Here is a 25,183-nt window from a genome sequence, read left to right on the forward strand (position 1 = left end):
TTCTGGAATGTACCATTGGAAAACTTTCACCACCATAGCAGCCTCCAATTATAATGGTTATCTTGGGAACAGTGGCACATGCCACAGCTGCCATCATAGAGCCTTGGGCCTTAAGTTGATTGGTAACGTCTTCAGCCTACAAGGAAAACCATAAGAAGATTTACAGAATTATATAATGCACAGAAATTAACAGCATTCTTAAAATGTGAAACATTAGTTTCAATGTTAATTATTCTTTCTGAAGCGCTAATTGTACAGCAAGAACATGTATATTTTCGTTATTGTGAAAAGGGTGGAATCCGTCATCATTTTAAACACCTTTAGATAACTTCCCAATTTGAAGGAAAAGCCTGAAATTGTGATACAACAGATGTATCTCCTGTGCTCTCTTCACAAAGTTGATGCTTGAAACATGGCCATTCATTAGTAAATGACGCCACCGAATGATAACTAGCCTAGTTTTCAGACTGACCAGAAGTTCAGGATCAGAAGCCCTGGTCACAGAGCTGTCCATCAAAGGGACCAAAAATATTAATGGTCCTTCCCTTTCAACAATCTGACCCAAGTTTTCACCTCTGCCACAACCACCAATCAAAACCCAGTATCCCAAACAGATCTCAAGGCCACTAATCACAAACGATACTTGAACCTAATGGGGTGAACGACGCTTTGATTTATACCATATTTTCTGAATGTTCTGAAAGTCAGGTCCCCAATGAGCCGAATGGCAGCAATCAGACCATGCAACCCAAATCTTTCTAAAATCTGCTTTTTTGTTGAGGTGGGAGAATTAGACTGTAATAAATATTCTGTGCAATTTGTAGAAATAGGCCTACAAGCCCACTTGGGCGAAGGAGGAGAGCAAAATCAGGCAGCATTTCCACTCCTGGTTGATGTATGGTGAGGTGATTTTCTTACCCACTCTCAGAGAAGGACAGAAAACATTAACCATTTATCTGGTGACTTGCCTGCTGATGACCCCGCTAACACTTCCTGCATTGAATTTCAACCTACTGTTCTGAGGAGGTGTAAAATGCAATCTCCTCTCCAGTTGGCTGCAGTTAGGGTCCTCATTTAAATATGTACATCAGGTGACATTCGGCCCCGAGTGTAATTTTAAATGGTCGTTTGGGAGACTATGGGCTGGATTCTCCGATGGCGAAATCGTATTCGGTGATTGGCCGGAGAATCCGTTTTGATGCCGAAATCGGAGGTGGCGCTGTTTTTCGGATGCTCCACCCACTGGGTGGCATAATCGCTTATTACGCCACACGCTGTTGAATATAGAACATCCAGTGTAGAAGGAGGCCATTCGGCCCATCGAGTCTGCATCGACCCACATAAGCCCTCACTTCCACCCTATCCCCTAACCCAATAACCCCTCCTAACCTTTTTGGACACTAGGGGCAACTTAGCATGGCCAATCCACCTAATCTGCACGTCTTTGGACTGTGGGAGGGAAAGGGAGCACCCGGAGGAAACCCACGCAGGCACGGGGAGAATGTGCAGACTCCGCACAGACAGTGACCCAGCAGGGAATCAAACCTGGGATCCTGGCACTGTAAAGCCACAGTGCTAACCACTGTGCTACCGTGCTGCCCAGGAGATTACCTGAGGCCCTCCCTGATGCTCTGCCCCCGATGGGCCAACTTCCCGACGGCATGGGGCTCAGTTTTCGGGGACCTCGCGTGGCGGCTGCGGTCTGTGTTCAGCACCGACATAGTCGGGGAGGGGGGAGGGGAGCCGTTCCACTGGCCGGGGGGGGGGGGGGGGGGGGCCTTCGGCGGGGGCTGGGAGGACTGGTGGGGGGTGGTCCAGGGAGGCACTATCTAGCAGACCTGGTCCGTGCGCGGCCGGCGCCAGGTTGTACGGCACGACTGCTGCAGGTTGCTGCTGTGCACATGCGCTGCCACGGACCAGGCCCTGATCTGAGAGGATCTGACTGATTTTCTCTTTCTAGGAATTGACAGGTGCTGCTTCCTCTGCCTGAGCTAGCAGGTGTATTGCACGGGTGAGTTTTAAAGCAGGGATTATTTTCACAGCTTCGGTCTGGGCTGATTTCTAGCTTCCAGGCAGGGGTCTCTTTTATGGGGGGGGCATCCAGGGAGGGGTATCTCTTATGGGAGGTGCCTCTAATTAGGGGTTCTCTAGTGAGGGTCTCTGCACTTGGGGGGGGTGGGGGGGGGGGGGTTCTGGGGGGGGGAGGGGGGGGGAGATGTGAAAGGGTGGCCCTTCCAATGGACTTTGGGTCAGCTCCCTTAAAGAGTTACTCCATTGGCCCACCGCGAGGACCACCACGTCAGGGCCACGCTTGTCAAGACCTGCACCAATTCTCGGCCACATGGTTCCTGGTCCAGAGGACTGGAGAATCACGCGGGCCCGGAAAATGTGGTGCCCGGTCCGTTAATGCTGGCACAGGACGCAAGCCTCGAACCTGATGCCAGCGGGGTCTGAAACAACGGAACAGGATCGGATGCTGGATTCTCCAACACATCGGGAACGTCGCTACCGGCAGCAGAGGATCCAGTCCAGTGTGGAATGGCTCCAGGACTAGATGAGGCCATTTCTTTGTGGGCCCAGGAGAAAGAGAAAAGTTTATGTCTCCCCAACTTTAAGCTTCTCCTGGGAGATCCTCTGAAATAATAATAATAATCTTTATTGTCACAAGTAGGCTTACATTAACACTGCAATGACGTTATTGTGAAAAGCCCCTAGTTGCCATACTCCGGCGCCAGTTCGGGTACACAGAGAGAGAATTCAAAATATCCAATTCACCTAACAAGCAATCTTTCAGGACTTGTGGGAGGACACCGGAGCACCCGGAGGAAACCCATGCAGACACAGGGAGAACGTGCAGACTCCTGTAAATCCCCTTCTTGTGACCTCTGTGCATATTGGCGAGGCTTTCTTTGGTGCTAGCCTGCAGTCATCCAAACATATTATCCCGTCCACTAGCCAACTGCTGCTCTCTGTCCAATTTACTGCCGAGGTTAAAAACCCATGGTGTTTTCCCCTCACCTGCCCGCTGGAATTCCACTTCCAATTAATGATGATTGCTGGAAAGCTCATATATGAACAGCATCTTCTTCATATGTAATACATTTAACTGTTGGATTAACTGCGATCTTGTGCTGTCTGGGGACACTGAAGGAGTGTCACTACTATACAAGAATTCACTCCTGAGAAATAATTCTGTGTGTGCCATGTTCAACAGGAAAGAATATGATAAATATTTGAAAAGAATTACCCTGGATACCTCATTTCTCATCAACATGCTGTCCTTCAGCAACATCATCCAAAGGTAGTATTATTTTTCTATGTACGCTGATAACATTCAGCTCTGCTATATGAATACAAATTGTTATTGCAGAAACCTGGGGCGTCATTCTCCGCCGGCGGGAGTCTCCGTTTTGCCGGCGCCCGGGGGTTTCCCGACGGCGTGGGGCTGCCCCACAATGGGAAACCCCATTGACCGGCCGGTGTTACGGAGACTCCCGCCGGCCGGTTGGGGCAGAAAAGTGGCGGGGCGGGTAGGAGAATTTCACCCCTTGTTTTTTTCCACTTAAAATACTAGAACCATAGAATTCTGACAGTGCAGAAGTAGGCCATTCGGCCCATCGAGTGTGCACTGACCCTTCTAAAAGAGCACACTACCTGGGTCCATTCCCCCCGCCCTATCCCCATAACCCCACCTGACCTACACATCCTTGAACGCTAAGGGGCAATTTTGCATGGCCAATCCACCAAAGCTGCACATCTTCAGACTAACCTACCTTTGTCTCAGAGAATATGCATTTCCTGCATTTATTCAACTATTCTACACTGGACAGAGGTGCAAGATGATTATATAAAGAGGAGAAACAGGGCACTTCTTATTACCTTGGATAATGTTCCGGCCATGGTTACATTTGGTCTTGTATTTTGAAGAAATATGATAGGAATACCTCTCTGGTCACAAAGCTGCACAAAATGGCTGCCTTTTAGTGCGGCATTATGAGTGAGTTCTCCGTTGTTAGCCACAATTCCAACAAGGTGACTGAAAAGAAAAAAGCAACTGTATTTTCAGCCGATCGTCACATGTTCAAGTAATCTGCATAAGTAGCAACAGCAGGTAATACCCAATTGTAAAAATGCCGACATTTATTTTAATGACATTATACTGAACAAAAGTATTTAGTGATATAAGGCTTCTTTATGTGCATTATTAAACTGATTTCTTTCCTCCTGTTCAATAGTCTCTCGTAACCTCCCCATCTATTCTGAAAACTAGCTCTTCCGTAACTAAGGTTCAATGTGTGGCAGCTGTCCCAATATGGCCATTGCTCATGCATATCCCTAGGCAGTGAATTTAGCAACTTATTTGACTGTGCAATATACCAGAAGGAAGATAATGATAACACAAACAATTTCCAGTTAGCGTCATTATATATCAATCAGGAGTGCAATCCCTGGTAATTTTTCTCCCCCCCCACCCGAGGGCAAATTATAAAACCTCAACTGAGCACCAGCTGCGATCAGTTTACTCAGTTCAGACTGATGAGAGTTCAAAGCTCTGGTCTGTGTGGTTTAGTACCATACCATGCGGTGCTCATTCGTCTCCTGGAATAGGATTCCTATAAGGATCTCTGTCAAGAAATAGCAATGCCGGAAGACCCAAAGCTTTACAGAATGCACTACAGCAACAAAAAGACTTTTAAATCCTTTAAGCTCACAAAACCCAAGCTATGGTGAGGAAAAGGTCTCCAAAAGCTCTGCGTAGCTTTACTTGAGAGCAGAAGAGAATTAGGACACAGAAACAAGCTATTCCTATATGCCTCATTTTGTTCCACTCGGCATCGCATCTAATCCAACGCTATTGTTTACCCAAAATTGATTTTCTGCCCGAATATATGGATCCATTTATTGCTTTTTATATAATTTCTCACACTGAATCAATATCACATTGCTATATTGATATTAATATCTTACTCATCAGAAGGTTATTCACTCACCAGCTCAAATTACTTTGAAAGATGGAATCAGAATCCACTGTCAGGGACCAAGTCAGCCAATGTGGACACTTCTAACATCATAGCAAGATAAATTTGATAGTTTCTGTGCTAATTCCACATATGGAGCCAACCATGGTAGCATAAAATAGTCTGCAATAGAAATGGCTTGTTCCACTTGGCACAATAATATTTCAGATTTTTATTTGCGGGGGGGGCGGGGGGAGACTAATGGATTTACTTTACATAGGCCCATAACTTTCTCAGAATGGCAATCACCAGCAGATTGCCACTCCATGGCGACTTACCTTTGCTGGAATTCCAAACCCACTGTCTCGTCCGATCTTCCTCACTCAGGCCAGGTGAGAAAGGACTTGCCAAGCGGCTCCGGTACTCCAGCAGTGAGGTGTGAAAGGACCGCAGTGAAGGAGGAAAGCCCCCATTTACAACATTGGCTGCCATAAAAGGGACCAATGAAAGGGAGACAATAAGTTTCAACGGTCACTGCATGGGGTGTGGGGGTTCAGAAATTGGTGGACATTCAGGGGGCCCAGGGGTGGGGGGGGGGGGGGGGGGGGGATGGGTCAAGGTCATGGTGTGGGGGTCCCCTGGGTGTTCAGGGGTGTGGAGTGTCCCATGGGTAGCTCGGTCTGGGTCTTTAAGATAGTGACTCTGAAGTTAGAAGTGCTTTTCTTTACTTCTAACTCTTTCAGTGTTACTCTGAGGGTATAACTGGCAGACCCACCCGAAGTTAGCCTTTTAACTTCTGTCAGTTGGTTACCAGCCCAGCACAATTGTCCAGGGGAAGTTAGCCCTTCTGGACAATTGCCAGGTAAACCCTTGGGTGGGACCTTCCAATAAAGATTCCCCAGCGTATCACTGGGGTATCCCCACTTGCGACAATGGGGGGGCCAGGAAGTTATGACTCATAGATTTTGGACTAAATGCTTCAGCCATTTTGCTAGATTTTTTTGTTTAAATGGACATCTCTGCATTCTTATGCAAACAAATTATCAGCAATTAGCAGATGTATTTGCTGCCAATGCGTGGCATATCGTCAATTCTGTGTTAGCTTATGTCATAGTGAGTGACAGTATCAGCAGCAGTCAAGACCAAATACGGCACTGCTCAAATGATCACAGCTGTGTTTTCTCCCCGTTAAGTCAAAGCATTCCCCCTCTTTTTTAAACTAAGCATATTACATCATGGAAGTATAATTTAAGCACAAAAGTTAACAGCAGGCTTGAAGTCCAGTCATGAAATAAGGGGTGTTTCACATAAAGTATTTTAATGATTCTTGATCAGCTAGATAATTTTCAAAGTCTTCAATGTGTCATTATTACTGACTTAAGTTTTGTAATTTCATGCAACCTCTGTGTAAGAAGGGTCTCCTTAGTTTTAACCATGGAAGAATGGGGTCCAGCCTATTGTTGCTGGCAGCCTCAATAATTTGATACTTGATCCAGATATGCACTCAGTATGCCAGGGCACTCTATTGTTAGCTGCAATACAGTACATTGGAATTTGGAAGAATACATGATAATGCATTAGTAGAGTTCTGAAGAAGTCATATGGGCCCGAAACGTTTACACTGCTTCTCTCTCCATGGATGCTGACAGATCTGCTGGGTTTACCCAGCATTTTCTGTTATTATTATGGTTTTATTTTTTTTCCGGCTAAACCTAAATTTCCAATCCTATTCATTTCAGGCAGTGAGTTTATACAGCTTTATACACATGCGGAGAGGTGTACCGGCAGCCTGGGCATAGGAGATTGGAGTCGCAGGCGATCTTGCATTGACAGGAGCTACAATGGTAAATAGCTCACCCAACGGCTGAGAGGAATGATGCTGCACATTAACAATGACGGCACGGTGGCGCAGTTGTTAGCATTGCTGTCTCACAGCGCTGAGGTCCCAGGTTCGATCCTGGCTCTGGGTCACTGTCCGCATGGAGTTTGAACATTCTCCCTCTGTTTGCGGGGGTGACGCCCCCACAACCCAAAGAGGTGCAGGTAAAGTCGCCATAGTCCCAGATGAAATGAAATGAAATTAAAATTGCTTATTGTCACAAGTAGGCTTCAAACGAAGTTACTGTGAAAAGCCCCTAGTCGCCACATTCCGACGCCTGTTCGGGGAGGCTGGTACGGGAATTGAACCGTGCTGCTGGCCTGCCTTGGTCTGCTTTAAAAGCCAGCGATTTAGCCCAGTGTGCTAAACCAGCCCCTAAGGGGGAGAGCTGACCGGGGGTGATTTAACCTGAGGATTACCACACCTCAGACGAGGGGCAAGGTTGAGAAGGCAGGGCCTTATACCACTTGGGTTTCACACTTTCTGAAGGCGAGCATCAATATAAAAGTATCTGCAGTGTTCAGTTGCATTTGCAAATCTCTCTCTCCAAAGAAAAAAAATACGTAAATTTTCTCATCTGGATGAGAATGGAAGAAAGATCCCTCATTTGTGGCATCTGTCATAAAGAATGTAACAGATTAACTTGTTTGGCCCAATAGAAAAGGATAGTTATCATATTTAGAGCTAAATTGGGGCAAAAACAGCTACAATCGTTAGAAAAACTTGTAGTTAACAGCCGCATGTCAGCAAATCTCAGAGGCAATTAGATAATAAAGTGTTAGTTTCTAGTGGTCTGCTGCATAAAGCGACTGTGCTACATATACTGGAGGGTCCCGTGGTTTCATTCTTGACCAGTTGTGGCCAGTGAAAAGGACAGTTAGCTGGGGTTCCAGTTAATTTTTCAGTACTGTGCAGGCTAAAAGTCCCCACATAGGCCAAGCATTAGTAGACTCTTTTAAATTACTTATGTGCACAGCCATGCTGTCACACACATAGAATCATAAATTCCTACTGTGCAGAAGAATGCCATTTGGCCCATCGAGTCTGCACTGACCCTCTGAAGGAGCACTCCACCCAGACCCTGCCCTATCCCCGTTGTGTTGTTATGTTAAGCCGCTACTTGATATAGGCGTTGCTGAAGGATACTCCAGACCTTGAGGAAAGTTGAACGTATTTATTGAGCGATTAACAAAGCTCCTAAATGATTTCTACACTCTACTAATCTGACTCTAGTAACACAGTATACTCTACTAACTATATGAACTTGCTCTTGACCACAGGCAATAGTGTGACGGTGCTGCTAACCATAGGTTGCTCTCTAGGTTTCTGCCGCTGGTGGGGGGCAGGGCCTGTGTGCCTTGTCCTTTTTATAATGATCGTGTGGTGCCCTCTTGTGATGATGCCACTGCTGGGTGTTCATATTACTCATTGGTTGTGTCTTGTTCTGATGACCCATTGGTTACATGTCTGCATATCATTACATCTCCCCCTTTTTTTGTTGTTGTTGTGTGCCTGTCTAATGTGCTAATGGTAGCTATGGTTGACAGTATTACAGAAAATAACATGATATGCATGACTTGGATATACAGTTAACATAAGAAGGCAAATGTTTATAAGTCCAGTCTTTGGGGTCTCCGTCTTATCCTTGATGACCTCCTGAGAGGTGGCGGCGGGAATGCCGGTGTCTTGATAGGTGTGTGGGAGTCACGACTGATGGAATCGTGTTTCGTGGTGTCTTGAGGTGGCACTTCAACAGATGGAAGTGGAGGGGGAATTGGTTGTGGGCTTATGATTTTCCAAAGTGCCCTTCGATTTCGTTGAATGATGGTGCCGTCAGCCGTTTTTATCACATAGGATCTGGGCGTGGCCTGCCGAATGATGACAGCTGGGGCAGACCACCCGACATCAGGTATTTTGATCCTGATGGTGTCTGCTGGGGATAGCGCGTCCAGATCGGTGGCATGTGCGTCATATAGTGCTGTTTCTGACTGTCACGAAGCTGTTGCGTCTTTTGTAGTACCGGTAGGTGATCTGGGTTGGGCAGGTGTAGGGCTGGAAGTGTTCTCCTCAGGTCCCTGTTCATCAGCAGTTGAGCTGGTGACATGCCAGTTGATAAGGGAGTCGCCCGGTACGCGAGTAGCGCAAGGTGTATGTCAGAGGCGGAGTCCGAGGCTTTGTGGATAAGTTGCTTGACAATGTGCACCCCCTTTTCGACTTTGCCGTTGGACTGCGGGTAGTGCGGACTGGAGGTAATGTGCTTGAAGTTGTAGCCTTTAGCAAACGTGATCCATTCTTGTCTGTGGAAACACGGGCCATTGTCGCTCATGACAGTATTCGGGATGCCATGTTGCGAGAACGTCTCTTTGCACGCTTTGATGGCGGTCTTTGAGGTGAGTTCGGACAGCTTTAGCACCTCAGGATAGTTTGAGAAGTAATCAATGAGTAAGATGTAGTCGTGACCATTCGCGTGGAATAGGTCAATGCCGACCTTGGGCCATGGCGAGGTTTCCAGGTCGTGTTGTTGGAGCGTCTCGTTGCCCTGCGCTGGTTGGAACTACTGGCAGGTCTCGCAGTCCAGGACCATGTCCGTGATATCCTGGTTGATGCCGGGCCAGTAGATGGCTTGTCAGGCCCTGCGTCTGCATTTTTCTACGCCCAGGTGTCCCTCGTGAATTTGCCGTAGTACCATGTGCTGGAGACGTAGCGGGATCACTATTCTGTCCATCTTTAGTACAATTCGATTGATCAGCGTTAGGTCGTCTTTGGCGTTATAGATTTGAGGCCATTGTCCTTTCGACCACCCATTGTCGAGGTTGTAGATGACTCGCTGCAGCAGGGAGTCTTTGCCCGTCTCTTCTCTGATGAGAACGAGTTTATCGTCTGTTGCAGGGAGGTTGCTTGCGCACATCTGTACCTGCGATCCAATGTGCTGGATGATCTCCAGTGGCTCACTCGGTGAGATGACGGAGCGGGACAATGCATCGGCAATGATGAGCTCTTTGCCAGGCGTGTACACCAGATTGAAATCGTACCTCCGGAGTTTGAGCAGAATCCTCTGCAATCGGGGCGTCATGTCATTCAGGTCCTTTTGGATGATGTGGACCAGAGGTCTATGATCTGTTTCAACGGTGAATGTTGGCAGTCCATAGACATAGTCATGAAATTTGAGGATGCCAGTGAGAAGACCTAAATACTCCTTCTCAATCTGTGTGGACCTGGTCTCAGTCGGTGTCATTGCCCGTGACGCGTATGCTACTGGGACCCATGATGATGTGTCGTCTTTCTGTAGCAGCACCGCTTCAATGCCATCCTGACTCGCATTGGTCGAGATCTTAGTTTCGTGATCTGGGTCAAAGAATGCAAGGACGGGTGCAGTGCTAAGCTTGGCCTTTAGCTCCAGCCACTCTGTCTGGTGTTCCGTCTTCCACTCGAAGTCAGTTGATTTCTTTATCGGTTTTCTTTGGGACGTTGTGTGTGTGGCCAAATTCAGGATGAATTTGCTTTGGAAGTTTACCACTCCAAGAAAGCGCAGTACTGCTTTCTTGTCCTCGGGGAATTTCATTGCCTCAATGGCTTGTATTTTGTCCGTGTCCGTGTGTACATTGTGTTTCGATATCTGATCACTAAGGAACTTCAGCGTGGACGTCCCAAAGCAGCACTTGGATTTGTTTAGCTTGAGGCCATGCTCATGTATGCGTCGGAATACTCTCTTCAGTTGCGACACATGTTCCTCCGGAGTTGAAGACCAGATTATGACATTGTCAACGCAGACACAAACCCATCTATCCCTTCTATCATCTGTTCCATGATGCGGTGGAATATTTCTGATGCCGAGATGATGTCAAATGGCATTCGGTTGTAACACAATCTGCCAAAAGGCATGTTGAAGGTGCAGAGCTTTCTGCTGGATTCTTCGAGTTGAATTTGCCAGAATCCTTGGGATGCGTCCAGTTTTGTGAAGAAGCGCGCGTGTGCCAATTCGCTCGTGATTTCGTCCCTTTTTGGGATTGGGTAATATTCCCGCATAATGTTTTTGTTTAGATCCTTGGGGTCGATGCAGATTTGTCGGTCCCCCGAAGGCTTCTTGACGCACACCATCGAGCTGACCCAGTTGGTTCAGTGACCTTAGAGATGATGCCTTTCTTTCGTAGGCTGCTGAGTTCTGCTTTCAGTCGATCCCTCAGTGGAGCAGGGACTCTCCTTGGTGGGTGGACCACTGGTTTGTGTCAGGCCGCAGTAGAATCTTGTACTTGTGTGGAAGTGTGCCCATTCCGCTGAAGACATCTGGATATTGGGTCAGTATGTCGTTGATGCTGGCCTGAAGATCCTGATGCGACGGCGTCATGGTGTAGACCCTTTGGATGAGGTTCAGTTGCTTGCAGGCCTGCGCACCTAGCAGGGACGCCCTGTCTTGTTGGGCAATCTCGAATCTCAGGCTTGTCTCTATGTGTCGGTTGGACACTGTCAGATGGCAGGACCCCAGTGCCGTAATTGCATTGCCATTGTAGTCCTGGAGTTTGTAAGCAGCTGGAAGGATTTTGGGAGCCTTCTTGATTTTTGCGAAGTCCAACTTCGAGATCAGGTTGGCGGAGGCACCTGTGTCCAGTTTGAACTGGATGGGGCATCGGTTCACATCCATCACTGTGTTCCATTCATCCTCGGAATCAACGGCAAGGATTGATTGGACTTGCGAGGTGGCGTTTTCGCACTTCGTGATGATGCCTATTCGGAATGTTTTATCCAGGTAGTCATCATCTGGATCTGTTGCACTACCTTGATCAGAGTCATGCATTTGGTGTTGCACACTTCTGTTTGAACTGTGGTCGCTGACTCCTGAATTGTGGTGCAGATCTGCACAGTGGTTGAGTTACCCACATTGGAGACATTGTTTGCCTTTTGCAGGGCATTTTTTCTAAAGTGGGGGGTTCCACAGTTTGCACGTGATGTTCCATGCGTCGTTGAGCATGCGCGGTGTGGTTCTCGGCCGTTTGCGCATGCGCAGTGCGGCCCTCGGCCGATTCGTATTCCCAGTCGGACTGCACATGCGCCGGGCCCCAGGAGGAGTGCACAAAATAGCTGCCATCGGAGATGTGGAGGGCCTGCATCCGGGATATGGCCTGAACACTCTCCACCTCGTGGGAGGTTTGTTTTCCACTCTGTGTTTCTGTATTGTGAGTAGCGATTTTTTTGAATGTTCATTCACAGTGCACATTTCAATGGCGATCTTCAAGGTCATATGTTTGATTTTTAGCAATTGCTCTCTCAGAGGATCAGAGTGGATTCCAAAACCGATTTGATCTCTGATCATGGAGTCAGTTATGTCACCGAAGTTGCAGGATTGCGCTAGCAGTCTACCTATAGTGAGATAACTATTGAAGGATTCATCTTTACCTTGCATCCTTTGTTTAAAGATGTAGCGCTCAAATATCTCATTCGTGTCAACCTCGCAGTGGTTGTCGAATTTTTCCAGGATAGTTTGGTATTTCATTTTGTCCTGCTCTTCTGTGTATTGAAATGAGTTGAAGATCGTTATCGCGTGGTCACCCGCAGTGGTCAGTAGGAGAGCTATCTTCCGAGCATCGGTCGCGCCTTTCAAGTCGGATGCTTCTACTGGAATTTTTGTTTAAACGAACGCCAGTTAGCACTAAGATTACCGGTGGTCCTGAGTTGACGAGGAGCCTGTGTCTTGTCCACCGTGCCTGGATTTGGTAGCTGTTTGTGTTGGCTCTGTTGCCAAAGAGCTGTCTGTGTTTGTCTCTGACCTTACTGAGCTGAACTAGGTAGATTCAGTAGCCACTCCTGTACCATGTGTTGTTATGTAACTTTGAGTAACATAAGCCGCTACTTGGTGTAGGCGTTGCTGAAGGATACTCCAGGCCTTGAGGTAAGTTGAACGTATTTATTGAGCGATTAACAAAGCTCCTAAATGAGTTCTACACTTTTTTTTTGGACAATCAGGGACAATGTGGCAGGGCCAATTCACCAAACCTGCACATCTTTGGACTGTGGGAGGAAACCGGAGCACCCGGAGGAAACCCACGCAGACACGAGGAGAAAGTGCAAACTTCACATAGATAGAGAGTCAACCAAGGCTGGAATTAAACCTGTCCCTGGTGCTGTAAGGCAGCAGTGTTAACTACTGTGCCACCGTGCCGCCCCAAATTGGGAGCTAGAGAAGGTCTGAATGAAAAAGGGGAACGTCTTTGATAGGGTGAAGTGCAGGAATGATTAAATGACAAAAAGGGTGATGGTGCAAGGTAAAGGTACTTTGCAGACCTTGTCACCCAAGGCTGGAATCAAACTTGTCCCTGGCATTGTGAGGCAGTAGTGCTAACCACTGTGCCACCGTGCTGCCCCAAAGAGGCGCTGTTGTTGCTGTACTCAAATTTGAGCATTTTTGTGACATCAAGAAGATTACATAAATAAATCATACACCCTAAAGTAAATTGGAGAGATCATTGGTCCCAGTCTTGATTACTTTCCAGTGACCCCCCCCCTACGGGAATGTGCATTTGGATGTCAAATGAGAATAGGACTGAGCTTAACCATGAGACCCCATAGTCACCCCACCTGTACAAAGTACTTATAGTGACTGCCACCCACAGTTGCTGCTACCCCACCGAGATCCAGCACAATTAAGAGATGGGGGAAAATTATAGAGAGAAAAATAAAATCACCATGAATGAATAAATGACCTTATATTAACACAGTGTGTTTCAGAACCTCGTGACATTCTAAAACATTTTACAGGCAATGAAGTACTTCTGAAATGCAGCTAATCAATGTTATGTAGGGAAATTGTGGGAGTCAATTTGCACAAAGTGAGGTCCCACCTATAGCAGTTAAAGCAAAGTGGCAAAAATTAGTGGGAGACTAGAGGACTGGGAAGTCTTTAGGGGACAACAGAAAGCTACTAAAAAAGCCTTAAAGAAGAGTAAGGTAGACTATGAAAGTAAACTGGCTCAGAACATAAAAGCAGATAGTAAAAGCTTCTACAAATATATAAGACAAAAAAGAGTGGCTAAGGTAAATATTGGTCCTTTGGAAGATGAGAAGGGAGATTTAATAATAGGAGACGGGGAAATGGCTGAGGAGCTGAACAGGTTTTTTGGGTCAGTCTTCACAGTGGAGGACACAAATAACATGCCAGTGACTGATGGAAATAAGGATATGATAGGTGAGGACCTTGAGATGATTGTAATCACTAAGGAGGCAGTATTGGGCAAGCTAATGGGGCTAAAGGTAGACAAGTCTCCTGGACCTGATGGGATGCATCCCAGAGTGTTAAAAGAGATGGCTAGGGAAATTGTAAATGCACTAGTGATAATTTATCAAAATTCACTAGACTCTGGGGTGGTCCCAGAGGATTGGAAAGTAGCAAGCGTGACACCACTGTTTAAAAAAGGAGGTCGGCAGAAAGCGGGTAATTATAGGCAGGTAAGCTTAACTTCGGTTGTAGGGAAAATGCTGGAATCTATCATTAAGGAGGAAATAGCGGGGCACCTGGAGGGAAATTGTCCCATTGGGCAGACGCAGCATGGGTTCACAAAGGGTAGGTCGTGTCTGACTAATTTGGTAGAATTATTTGAAGCCGTTACCAGTGCAGTAGATAACGGGGAGCCAATGGATGTGGTATATCTGGATCTCCAGAAAGCTTTTGACAAGGTGCCACACAAAAGGTTGCTGCATAAACTAAAGATGCATGGCATTGAGGGTAAAGTGGTAGCATGGGTAGAGGATTGGTTAACTAACAGAAAGCAGAGAGTGGGGATAAATGGGTGTTTCTCTGGTTCGCAACCTGTAACTAGTGGGGTCCCTCAAGGATCAGTGTTGGGCCCGCAGTTGCTCACAATTTACATAGACGATTTGGAGTTGGGGGCCAAGTGCAATGTGTCAAAGTTTGCAGACGACACTAAGATGAGCGGTAAAGCAAAAAGTGCAGAGGATACCGGAAGCCTGCAGAAGGATTTGGATAGGTTAGGTGAATGGGCTAGGGTCTGGCAGATGGAATTCAATGTTGCCAAGTGTGAGGCTATCCATTTTGGGAGGAATAACAGCAGAATGGATTATTATTTAAACGGTAAGATGTTAAAACATGCTGCTGTGCAGAGGGACCTGGGTGTGCTGGTGCACGAGTCGCAAAAAGTTGGTGTGCAGGTGCAACAGGTGATTAAGAAGGCAAATCGAGTTTTGTCTTTCATTGCTAGAGGGTTGGAGTTCAAGACTAGTGAGGTTATGCTGCAATTGTATAAGGTGTTGGTGAGGCCGCATCTGGAGTATTGTGTTCAGTTTTGGTCTCCTTACCTGAGAAAGGACATATTGGCAATGGAGGGAGTGCAGAGGAGATTCACTAGGTTGATCCCAGAGTTGAGGGGATTAGATTATGACGAGAGGTTGAGTAGACTGGGACTGTACTCATTGGAGTTTAGAAGGATGCGGGGGGATCTTACTGAGACATATAAAATTATGAAGGGAATAGATAGGATAGATGCAGGCAGGTTGTTTCCACTGGTCGGGGAAAGCAGAACTAGGGGGCACAGCCTCAAAATAAGGGGAGGTAGATTTAGGACGGAGTGTAGGAGGAACTTCTTCACCCAAAGGGTTGTGAATCTCTGGAATTCCTTGCCCAGTGAAGCAGTTGAGGCTCCTTCTTTAAACGTTTTTAAGAAAAAGATAGATGCCTTTCTAACGAATAAAGGGATTTGGGGATATGGTGTACGGGCCGGAGAGTGGAGCTGAGTCCACAAAGATCAGCCATGATCTCATTAAATGGCGGAGCAGGCTCGAGGGGCCAGATGGCCTACTCCTGTTCCTAATTCTTATGTTCTTATGTTCTTAAATGCACGACTAGTGAAAATGTGATGCTGGTTAAGGATAAATATTGCTTAGGATACCCGAAGAACTCTCCTGCTTTTCTTCAAATAGTGTCATAGGATCTTTTACATCCACTTGAAAGGGCAGCCACAACCTTGGTTTATCATCTCATTCATAAACCTGTATCTCCGACAGTGCCTTGAGCACTACATTGAAGTGTCAGCCGACATTAAGTGCTCAAATCTCTGGAACATGGATTAAAACTATGACCTTCTGACTCAAAGTGGTGAATGATACCACTGAGTCAAGGCTGACACCTCAATAGCACTAAATGGTCTTTGCTGAAAATGATATAACTCTTTATTTTGATTATAGTATTCACAATAATCTTAATCCAGTCACCAAACTGGTTATGCAAAAAGCTCAGTATTACTCAACAATGCAGTACCATTGTATTTACATGCCTATTAATGCAAAAAATTCCAAAGTGATTAAACAAAGCTTCAGTCAGAAAGTAAAGATTTAACTGCAATAAGTAGCTGTTCTACACGATAACCTTTTCAGCCACAAAATGATTCTTATATTTTTGCTTTTTTAAAATCATAGATCTCAAAAACAGTGGGTTCTGTCAAAATTTAAGGAGCAACGTATACTAAGCTGAAGCCAAAAGGCCGGCTTTAGGAGCACTTGTTACAAGATCCAACTGAAATGTCAGCTTTCCTGGTCCTTATGTGGCATGAGAGAATGATACAACAGAGGTGGTGGTCATTTGTTCCAATTTGCTTGTGTCTGCTCTTCGAAGGATATGAAATTAGTATCATTCTTATACCCTTTCCCCATTGTCCAGCAAATTATTCCCATTCATATTATTTATTTAATTCCCTTTTGAAAGTTCTTATCGAACCTGCTTCCACCACTCCTTTGGGCGTGCATTCCAGATCACAACAACTTGTTGCGTGAAGAAAAACATTCCTCTGGTTCTTTTGCCAATAATCTTAAATCTCTGTCCTGTGGTCACAGTTCGTCACAGGATACAATTTCCCCATATTTACTTTAGCAACACCTTTATAATTTTGAACACCTCAATTAAATTTCCCAAAACCTGCTCTAAAGAGCTTCACTAGTCTCCCCACGTATTTGAAGTTTTGCATCCCTGATATTAGTCTAGCAAATCTCCTCTCCACATTCTCAAAAGACTTGATATCCTTCTACAAATGTAATGCTTAAAATTGGGTACAGTACTCTTTCTGGGATCAAAAATGTGATTTACAAAGATTTTAAGAAAGATGCCTGGGCGGCAATGTGGCGCAGTAGTTAGCACTGCTGCCTCATGGCGCCGAGGTCCCCGGTTCAATCCCGGCCCTGGGTCACTGACGGTGTGGCGTTTGAACATTCTCCCCGTGTCTGCGTGGGTCTCACCCCCACAACACAAAAGATGTGCACGGTAAGTGCATTGGCCATGCTAAATTGCCCCTTAATTGGAATACTCTGAATAATTGGATACTCTAAATTTATTTTAAAAAAGAATGATGCCTTTCACGACATCAGAATGTCCCAAAGTTCTTTCCAGCCATCACCCCCTGGAAATTCCCCTTCAAGCCATTCATCATCCTGATTTGGAAATATATCGCCATTCTTTCACGATCACTGGGTCAAAATCCTGGAAATCCCTCCCTAACAGCAGTGTGGGTGTGCCAGCGACTGTAGCGGTTCAAGAAGACAGCTCACCACATCCTTCTCAAGGGCAATTAGGGATGGCCAATAAATGCTGACCTAGTCAGCGATGTCCACTCCCCATGAATTAATTTTAAGTGCTTTTTTGACGTGTAGTCACTGTCACAATGCAACACAGCAAACAAATTGATTTTGTGTGCCTCTGTTCATATAATAAAGGATACCGTTTTTTTTTAAAGAAACAGACTTCTAAACTTGTCTTGGTACCAACAAACATTTGCACATTTCAGGGGCTGGATTCTCCAAAAATGGGTCTACGTCCCCACGCCGGTGTAAAAACGCTGGCGTTTTACTCCAGACTTTCTTTAAAAAAATACACAGCTATTCGCCTACCTGCAGGAGCTGGGAGGGACTCAGGGAGTTTCCCGCAGCTTTGGCTGCGGATACGGGCCCCCGCACTTCGGGTTCCGAGTCCACGCATGTGCACGGCGGTAGCCGTGCCGAGCGCGATGGCGGACTCAGCCGGCGGACCTGGACCAACAAACAAGGTTCCACCGCTCTTCCCCGCGCTGCTCCATCTGACTCGCCCGATCGCCAACCCGGCCGCCCATAATGCCCCCGCCTGCTCCTTGATCGGCCCGCCCCCCCCCCCACCGCGGCGCCACAGACCGAATCCACAGCCGCCGCCCGCGAGTCCTGACCGGCCATACGTGATTAGAACCACGCCTTCGGGAATTCGGCCGGTTAGGACCGGAGTATCGCTGGGAGGGCCTCTGGCAATGGCCCCCCAGCCACGTGGCGTAATTCGTGCGCGAGCCCAACTTTTGCGTAAATGTCGATTCTCCGCCCCCGCGCCAAATGCGATTTTGGCGTGGAGCTGCGGAGAATCCAGCCCCTTATCTCTTTTCCTGCATCCCCAGTAACATTGCTTTGTTTAATTTATATCGCCTCTCCTCGTTCTTCTTATTAAAACCACCACTTCACACTTCTCTGCGTTCGGTGAGAGTGGCTGAAGACAAAAGGTCCGAAATATTTTTGTACCAAGGAATCATGTAATTATAGTACTTTGATGATATGTATGAAATGCAATTGCTATTAGGCCACTTCAACTGAATGGAATTTTTAGGCTTCAAGTGGGTTGAAACATTAGATTTCCCTTTACATTCTATTGCCTTCAGGATTGTGGATCAATGCATTTGTAATTAATCACCAAAGTGACCACAGCATTGAATGCAGTTAGGACAGGCAATACAGGATGAAGTCCATATTAGCAACAGAGCATGGATTAAATACAAAGTGAAGCAAAGGACGATGACAATGCTTCACAAACTATTTTAAAATTTGATCCCACTTTAACTCAGCCCTTTTCTGGGCAGCACGGTAGCACAGTGGTGAGCACAGTTGTTTCACAGCTCCAGGGTTCCAGGTTCAATTTCCGGCTTGGGTCACGGAGTCTGCATTCTCTCTTTGTCTGCGTGGGTTTCCTCCGAGTGCTCCGGTTTACTACCACAGTCCAAAGATGTGCAGATTGTTAGATGTTTTAGTTGCTGTGATATGAAAAGTCTAAAGTTCTGTTCCTTTATCACAAACACACATTTATTTCCTTCCAACAGCCTTTGCACAAATCTCTCACTATACATCACCTGACAGAGGCCACCTGAAGCCCCTTTACATATCAGTGTCAATTAATGGATACTTAACATAAATGAGACAACTAATTGCAATGTCTCTTAACCCATTACTTAACAGTCTCCCCTTCTTTGGAGAAAAATAATAATAATGTGAAAACAAAATTTCAAGAAACTCAAAAACACACACATGATTTCCCCCCCTTTTTTTTGGGACAAGAAAGAAAAAAAAAGTCACAGAAACAAGCGCCCTTCATTAACAATATCCAAAAGTTTCTGTTCTCTTTTCGTAAAACAGTCTGACAGTTGATAGCTCCTGTCGACCCATTTAATTTTTGTTATTTCCCCTCTGTCCAACATCTGCTTCAAACTTGCGATGTCTATCCGTAACCTCTTTTCATTGACACTTTTTGTAGAGTGCACATTTTCCCACAGGGATTTATTGTTAATGTGACAGTCAATAGGTAAATTACCCAAATCCCCTAATCCCAAAATTTCGGTCAATATCATACTTATATAAAAAGCCATATCCACCGCCTCTACAAGGCTTAACATCTCAGCAGCCAAAGTGTTTTTACCACTCTCCTTATTTTCTTTGTTTCCCACACAAGCGGGCAACATTTACCAATGTTCCCCAAAAGGAAAGTTATAAAACCTCCTGCGCTTGAAACCCCATCACATAAATTTGTGTTGGACGCATCACTATAAACTGAGTTTCAAGGGCCTACGGTCACCTAAAACCGGGAACTTCAAAGCACACTCCTGCATTTTTAATTTGGCCAACGCTTTATTTGCTCTTATCATGTCTTCCACTTTGGGATCATTCATTTTTGTACTCGACTCTAAGACATCAAAACTCACGTCCGGTCTAGTCTGTCTACCTAACCAGTTCAGTTGCCCAATTAAACTTTGCAGTTGCTCTTTTTCTATCTTTGAAACCATTGCGTCTTTTTGTGAAACTCGGCCACGACTAATTGCTATTAGGCTGATGCTTTCCAAATAAGACTGCTGACGTAATGTTGCCCCTAACTTAGTCTGTCCAATTTCCAGTCCAATATATTTAAATGCACCGGAAGCCTGACTTCCAACCCTGAATTCTTTCCTCAAACCAGAGATTACAATAGCTTCAAAATCACTCGTCCCACCCCACAAAAAATCATCTACATGCATCATAAAAATGCCAGAAAGATTTCCTTTATAGTGCCAGTAAAACATTGCAGGATCTGCTTTCAACTGGCAACAGCCTAACTTCAACAAAACTTCGTAGAAAAATGTCTCTCTGGAGCTGATGCCCCTGCAAATAGGCAGCTTTTATATCTATAGATTTGCATTCCCATACCTTTGTCTCTAATAGAGCCAAGATAAAATAACCTTTCCTGCTGTAGGTGAATCTACCCTTAAATCCTGATCTTCTAAGATTTCTTCAAATCCCCTTGCCACAAGCCTGGCCTTTGCCTTATAAGTTCCATCCGGAAGAACCTTTTCCGTGCAAATCCATCTGTGGGATCTCTTTGTCCCCTATCCGGTACTTCCGTGTATACCCCAAATTCACTCCAACTATGCAATTCTTGCTGTTTAGCTTCTTTGATAACTTTTTCATCTAATTTATTTGAAGCCACCAAAATCTCACGTGCATGTGGGCTTCTACTCCCTATTAGTATTCGTAGTCTTACTCATGTTCCGAGATCTTGATAAACTACGTCCCCTCTCCCGCCTGGTATCTCGTTCTGTACTGCTACTGCTTGATCTTTCCCTTCTGCTGTGGGATGCCCTTTCAATAGTTCTCGACCTTTTACTGCAGATCTGTTCACTATCCGATGTATTATCTGAACTGGCACTGCGTTTCTGTGCCCTCCATTTTTGAACTTTGTGTTCCCAATCCATTGTCTTGACTCCTTCCCCTGAATGCTGTACATTCAACCAATGTTTAGAATTTCCTGTGGCCTTCCCTGCTCTACTAATAACAGTTGCATCCTTCCATTGACTAGACCCTTCAGGCAAGTATGTCACTTTTGTACCAACTTTTGGCAGTTGCCCTTTCGGAAAAATGGCCTGTTCTAATTCATCAGACGTGTTGTGTTCCTCTACAGAAACCCTGATAATATCAGTTAATTGGTCCTCATAGTTCTGTAACACATGCGTATCAGATGACTCTGGTTCCTCGTCATGTCTGTCTGCTCTGTCTAAATTTGAAAATTTGTAATCTGTACCCATTATCCTTGATGAATGTACCCTAACAGTTTGATTACCATGTTGCAAAATAATTGTTTTGCCATCAATGCCTATGATCTTCCCTGGGCCTTTCCATTCATTAGAATTGTCCCTCTTATAGTATACCATGCCTCCTTGCTGAAAAACGGCATCTGATGGCCGTACGTTATGTCTTAAAGCTCTGCAAATTCTTTCAGAGACTTCTGCTTCCAAAAAAGCTTGTCTACTGCGATGTAATGCATTTAAATGTTCAGCAAAACCAGAGCTAATTGTAGTCCCCTCCCAAGCTGGAGGCAGGTCATCAAAAATGGAATTTTAGGATTTCTACCAAACACTAATTGATGAGGACTATAGCCCCAAACCATCTGCAATGAATTCTTTGCATGTACTGCCCATGCTAAAGCTGAATTTACCCTGCAATTTGGTCGATCTGCCAAAATTTTCCGAAGCATGTCATCGATGAAGCATGATTTCTTTCACAGACACCATTACTCGATGGGCTATCTGCAGCCGTATTCATAACTCTGATATTCATGTTTTCACACATATCCCTAAATTCATCATTCGCAAATTCTCCCCCATTGTCCGTAAAGAATTTTGCCGGTGGACCATTCCTGTCCCTATCCATTTTTCCACGATTTGATCCAGAATTACTCTCTTTTCTTTACTTTGTACAATCGTTGATTGACTAAATCTGGTTGCTAAATCTACAAAATAAATATATTATTTGCTTTATCCCAGATCTTAAGGTCCATGGCCACAATGTTGTTAAAATCCCTGGCCAAAGGTAGGGTTACTATCGGTCGTGCTGGTGTCCTTCTGTACTTCCTACAAACTTCACAGCGGCCACTAACCTGTTCTATCAGTTTAGTATCATCGTCATCCCTTACCCCTGCATCCTTTAATAAAGTTTTCAGCCTCCGAGGAGACGGATGTACAAATTGCCTATGCAGTTTTAATACCACAAGCTTTTTATCACCTAAAGTCCATTTTCAACTGCCATTAACATATCCTTAACCACTCTACTTGAAATATTATTTGTCAGTAATGGAATACAATAGTGTCCCGACTGTGTAAATTGTAAGTCCACCGTCTTTCCAAAAACTGTTGCCTTATCCTGTTTCATGTGTGCTTTCTTCATTGACGGTCTGCTCAGAAGCAAAGGTATCTCACTTGAAACAACATCCGTGCTAATGAAATGATTCACTCCGGCAATATTGCAAGGGATCACCACTCTTTTCAGCGACTTCAGAGTATTATCATCCCCAAACCTGAAACTTGTGGAACTTTCAAATTCCTTAACCTTGTTACGATTTTCAGCATTCAAAGAGTCCAGGTAACATTTTAACCAGTCAATTCCACACACAGTAGATGTGCAGCCACTGTCCAATACAGCACAGTTGAAGGATTCTGCAACCAACACCCTCATTACCGGCGTAAAACTACTTGTCAATAGGACAATGCCTTCTTTCTGGTCACTATCTTTTACCTCTTCTGACTCTTCCGTATCATGTGTCGCTTCAAACACTCTATCATAACGAGTTGGACAGTTGAAAGCATAATGGTATTGAGAGTCACATCGAAAACATCGATTTATCATGCCCCGTGCATTTCCGGGGTTTATCTTCCTATTGTAGGTTCTAACTGGGTTTCTGTCTTCATAATTTCCTTGTCTCGGTCTCCTTCTATAGTCTTGAGCCCTGTTCATAGCCATACGATTTCGCCATCCTGTTAGTAGTGTATCTTCCATATTCTGCCTTATTGCAGGCTGACCTCTTTGGGTCTTCACAGCGATCAGAATTGAATGTTTCCCCAGAAACTTTTGTAAAGCTTTTGTCATCTGTTCGAATAAGGTATCCTTATCAGTAAACTGAACTCCTGTCAAAGCCAGGAGCTTATCCATGTTGCTCACTCTAGCACAGTCAAGTAATTTAAAGGCCAACACAGACTGTGGAAATTCCAGGTTGTGTTTCTGCAGCCTTTTATATAGTCTGCCAAATTCCATTATATAGTCTTCCATGGAGATATCCTCCATTTTCCAGAACTTATCAAAATCCGACCATGCTTCATGCGCACTTAACAAGTCATCTTTCTTATAACTCTTATCCATATAATGTAATAAAGTCTCCAGACCTTCTTCTGAGTCTAACTCTTCCAATTCCAGCTCAGAAAGCACTTTGTTTTGGATTTTACTGCCATATGGTAGAGAAAGAGCCAATGCCATACCTTGTTTTCTCTTTCCCAAAGCAGTTACCTTAGTGCACATAACTACTGCACTTCTCCATTGGTCGTACGATTCCCTTTCAGAAAATAAGGGAGGATAGTCATATCCAGCCACCTTTATCCTCGGTTCAGCCATATTATCCCTTTTTTTTTCTCACTCACTCCTTGGTTTGATCTGGAAAAGTTGTATCTTTCAACCCTTCACATTTACACAGCAACCATCCTCTGCTACCAATTGTTAGACATTTTAGTTGCTATGATATGAAGAGTCTAAAGTTCTGTTCCTTTATCACAAACACACATTTATTTCCTTCCAACAGCCTTTGCACAAATCTCTCACTATACATCACCTGACAGAGGCCACCTGAAGCCCCTTTACATATCAGTGTCAATTAATGGATACTTAACATAAATGAGACAACTAATTGCAATGTCTCTTAACCCATTACTTAACACAGATTAAGTGGATTGGCCATGCTAAATTTCCCTTAGTGCCCAAAACGGTGAGACTGGGTTAAGGGGATAAGGTGGAGGTGTGGGGTGCTCTTTCCAAGGGTCGGCGCAGACTCGATGGGCCGAATGGCCTCTTTCTGCACTGTAAATTCTATGTCTATTCTATATCTATAGGCAATTAGGGATGATCAATGAATACCGATCTTGCCATCCACGTCCACATTTTTGCAGCCCTTCTTCTCATCCATCCCCTTTCCCCACTCTTGACTCATTCAGTTGCCTGGCCTTTCCAACAGCATTATAGCCATATTGAGCTGCCCATCATCTGGCGCACCACCTTCTCATGCCCAACTGGAAAATAAATAAATCCTTTGCTAGCCCGATTAGATGATTCTTGATCGTTTAAACACCCCCCCCCCCTCCTCCCCACCACCACCACCACCACGCCAAGTCACCAGCTCCAACTTTTCATAACTAATAAACAAAGAAAATGAAAAACAGAAGCAATTCTTTCTAATGCTCATACAATTATGTTCCTGGCTTTGCTGGCAACATTCCTGGAGATTCACATGAATTCCTGGAGACTCTAGGACAATCCCGGAGGGATCACAATCCTGGTGAGTACAAAGTGGGGAAACCCCACTTTATACTGTTATGAGACTCTGCTTTTATAAAAAAAGAAAAAAATTATACACTTTCCAATTCTTCATTTTCTGGCTGCATTTTAAAAACAATATACTATAATCCTATTGAAAATGGAGGATTCCCAGGCAGCCACAATATACAACCTGCATTCCACAGTCAAAACCCCCTGGGGAGAGTGAAATGCCCCATCTCCTGTTAACTTTCACACTAACCTGAAACTCTTCCAAAACTTTCTGAGATGAGACATCAAAGTGCAATTACCTGGTCCAAAAATACAATGAGTACAGCAGGCAGATTAATCAAATTCCTCTGAAATATACAGCCAGCAGAATTTTAAGAAGTGTTTCCCAAGCTAGAGAGATCAGAATGCTGTACAGAAAGTTTGCAAAGAAGCTGCATTTCTTTCTCTAAAGTATTGTGCAAGGATTTGCAAAGTAACCACCCTGGGAAGAGAAATTTATCGCAAACCTTTTGGGAAAAAAACATGCAAATCTACACCATACACCTACACTCAGGAAGGCAACTGAACAAAATGGTTGAAACGTGGAATCATTGCATTCAGACCAGCCAAAGGACAGCTAACCGTACGTTTCTCTATCCTTTTCACAAACTGTAAAAAAATATTTACGCCTATCCTCTTATTCTACAGTCTGTACTAGAATGTGTGTGGGCCTAGGGAATGTGCGTGATGCATTAAT

The 25,183-nt window shown here is 45.0% G+C and overlaps 1 protein-coding gene across 2 annotated transcripts in view; it reads right to left on the reverse strand.

The window, feature by feature from the left end:
* LOC140426380 (methylcrotonoyl-CoA carboxylase beta chain, mitochondrial) overlaps positions 1 to 25,183 on the reverse strand; it is a 98,708-nt gene that overhangs the window by 19,171 nt on the left and 54,354 nt on the right. For both annotated transcript variants that reach the window (XM_072511067.1, XM_072511066.1), the window contains exons 9-10: positions 3,880 to 4,036; positions 14 to 136 (exon numbers count right to left, since the gene is read on the reverse strand). In XM_072511067.1, coding sequence (XP_072367168.1) covers positions 14 to 136; positions 3,880 to 4,036 — 280 coding nt within the window. The remainder of the gene's footprint in view (positions 1 to 13; positions 137 to 3,879; positions 4,037 to 25,183) is intronic.

Source organism: Scyliorhinus torazame, chromosome 7 (genome assembly GCF_047496885.1).
Source record: "Scyliorhinus torazame isolate Kashiwa2021f chromosome 7, sScyTor2.1, whole genome shotgun sequence".
Classification (NCBI taxonomy): Eukaryota; Metazoa; Chordata; class Chondrichthyes; order Carcharhiniformes; family Scyliorhinidae; genus Scyliorhinus; species Scyliorhinus torazame.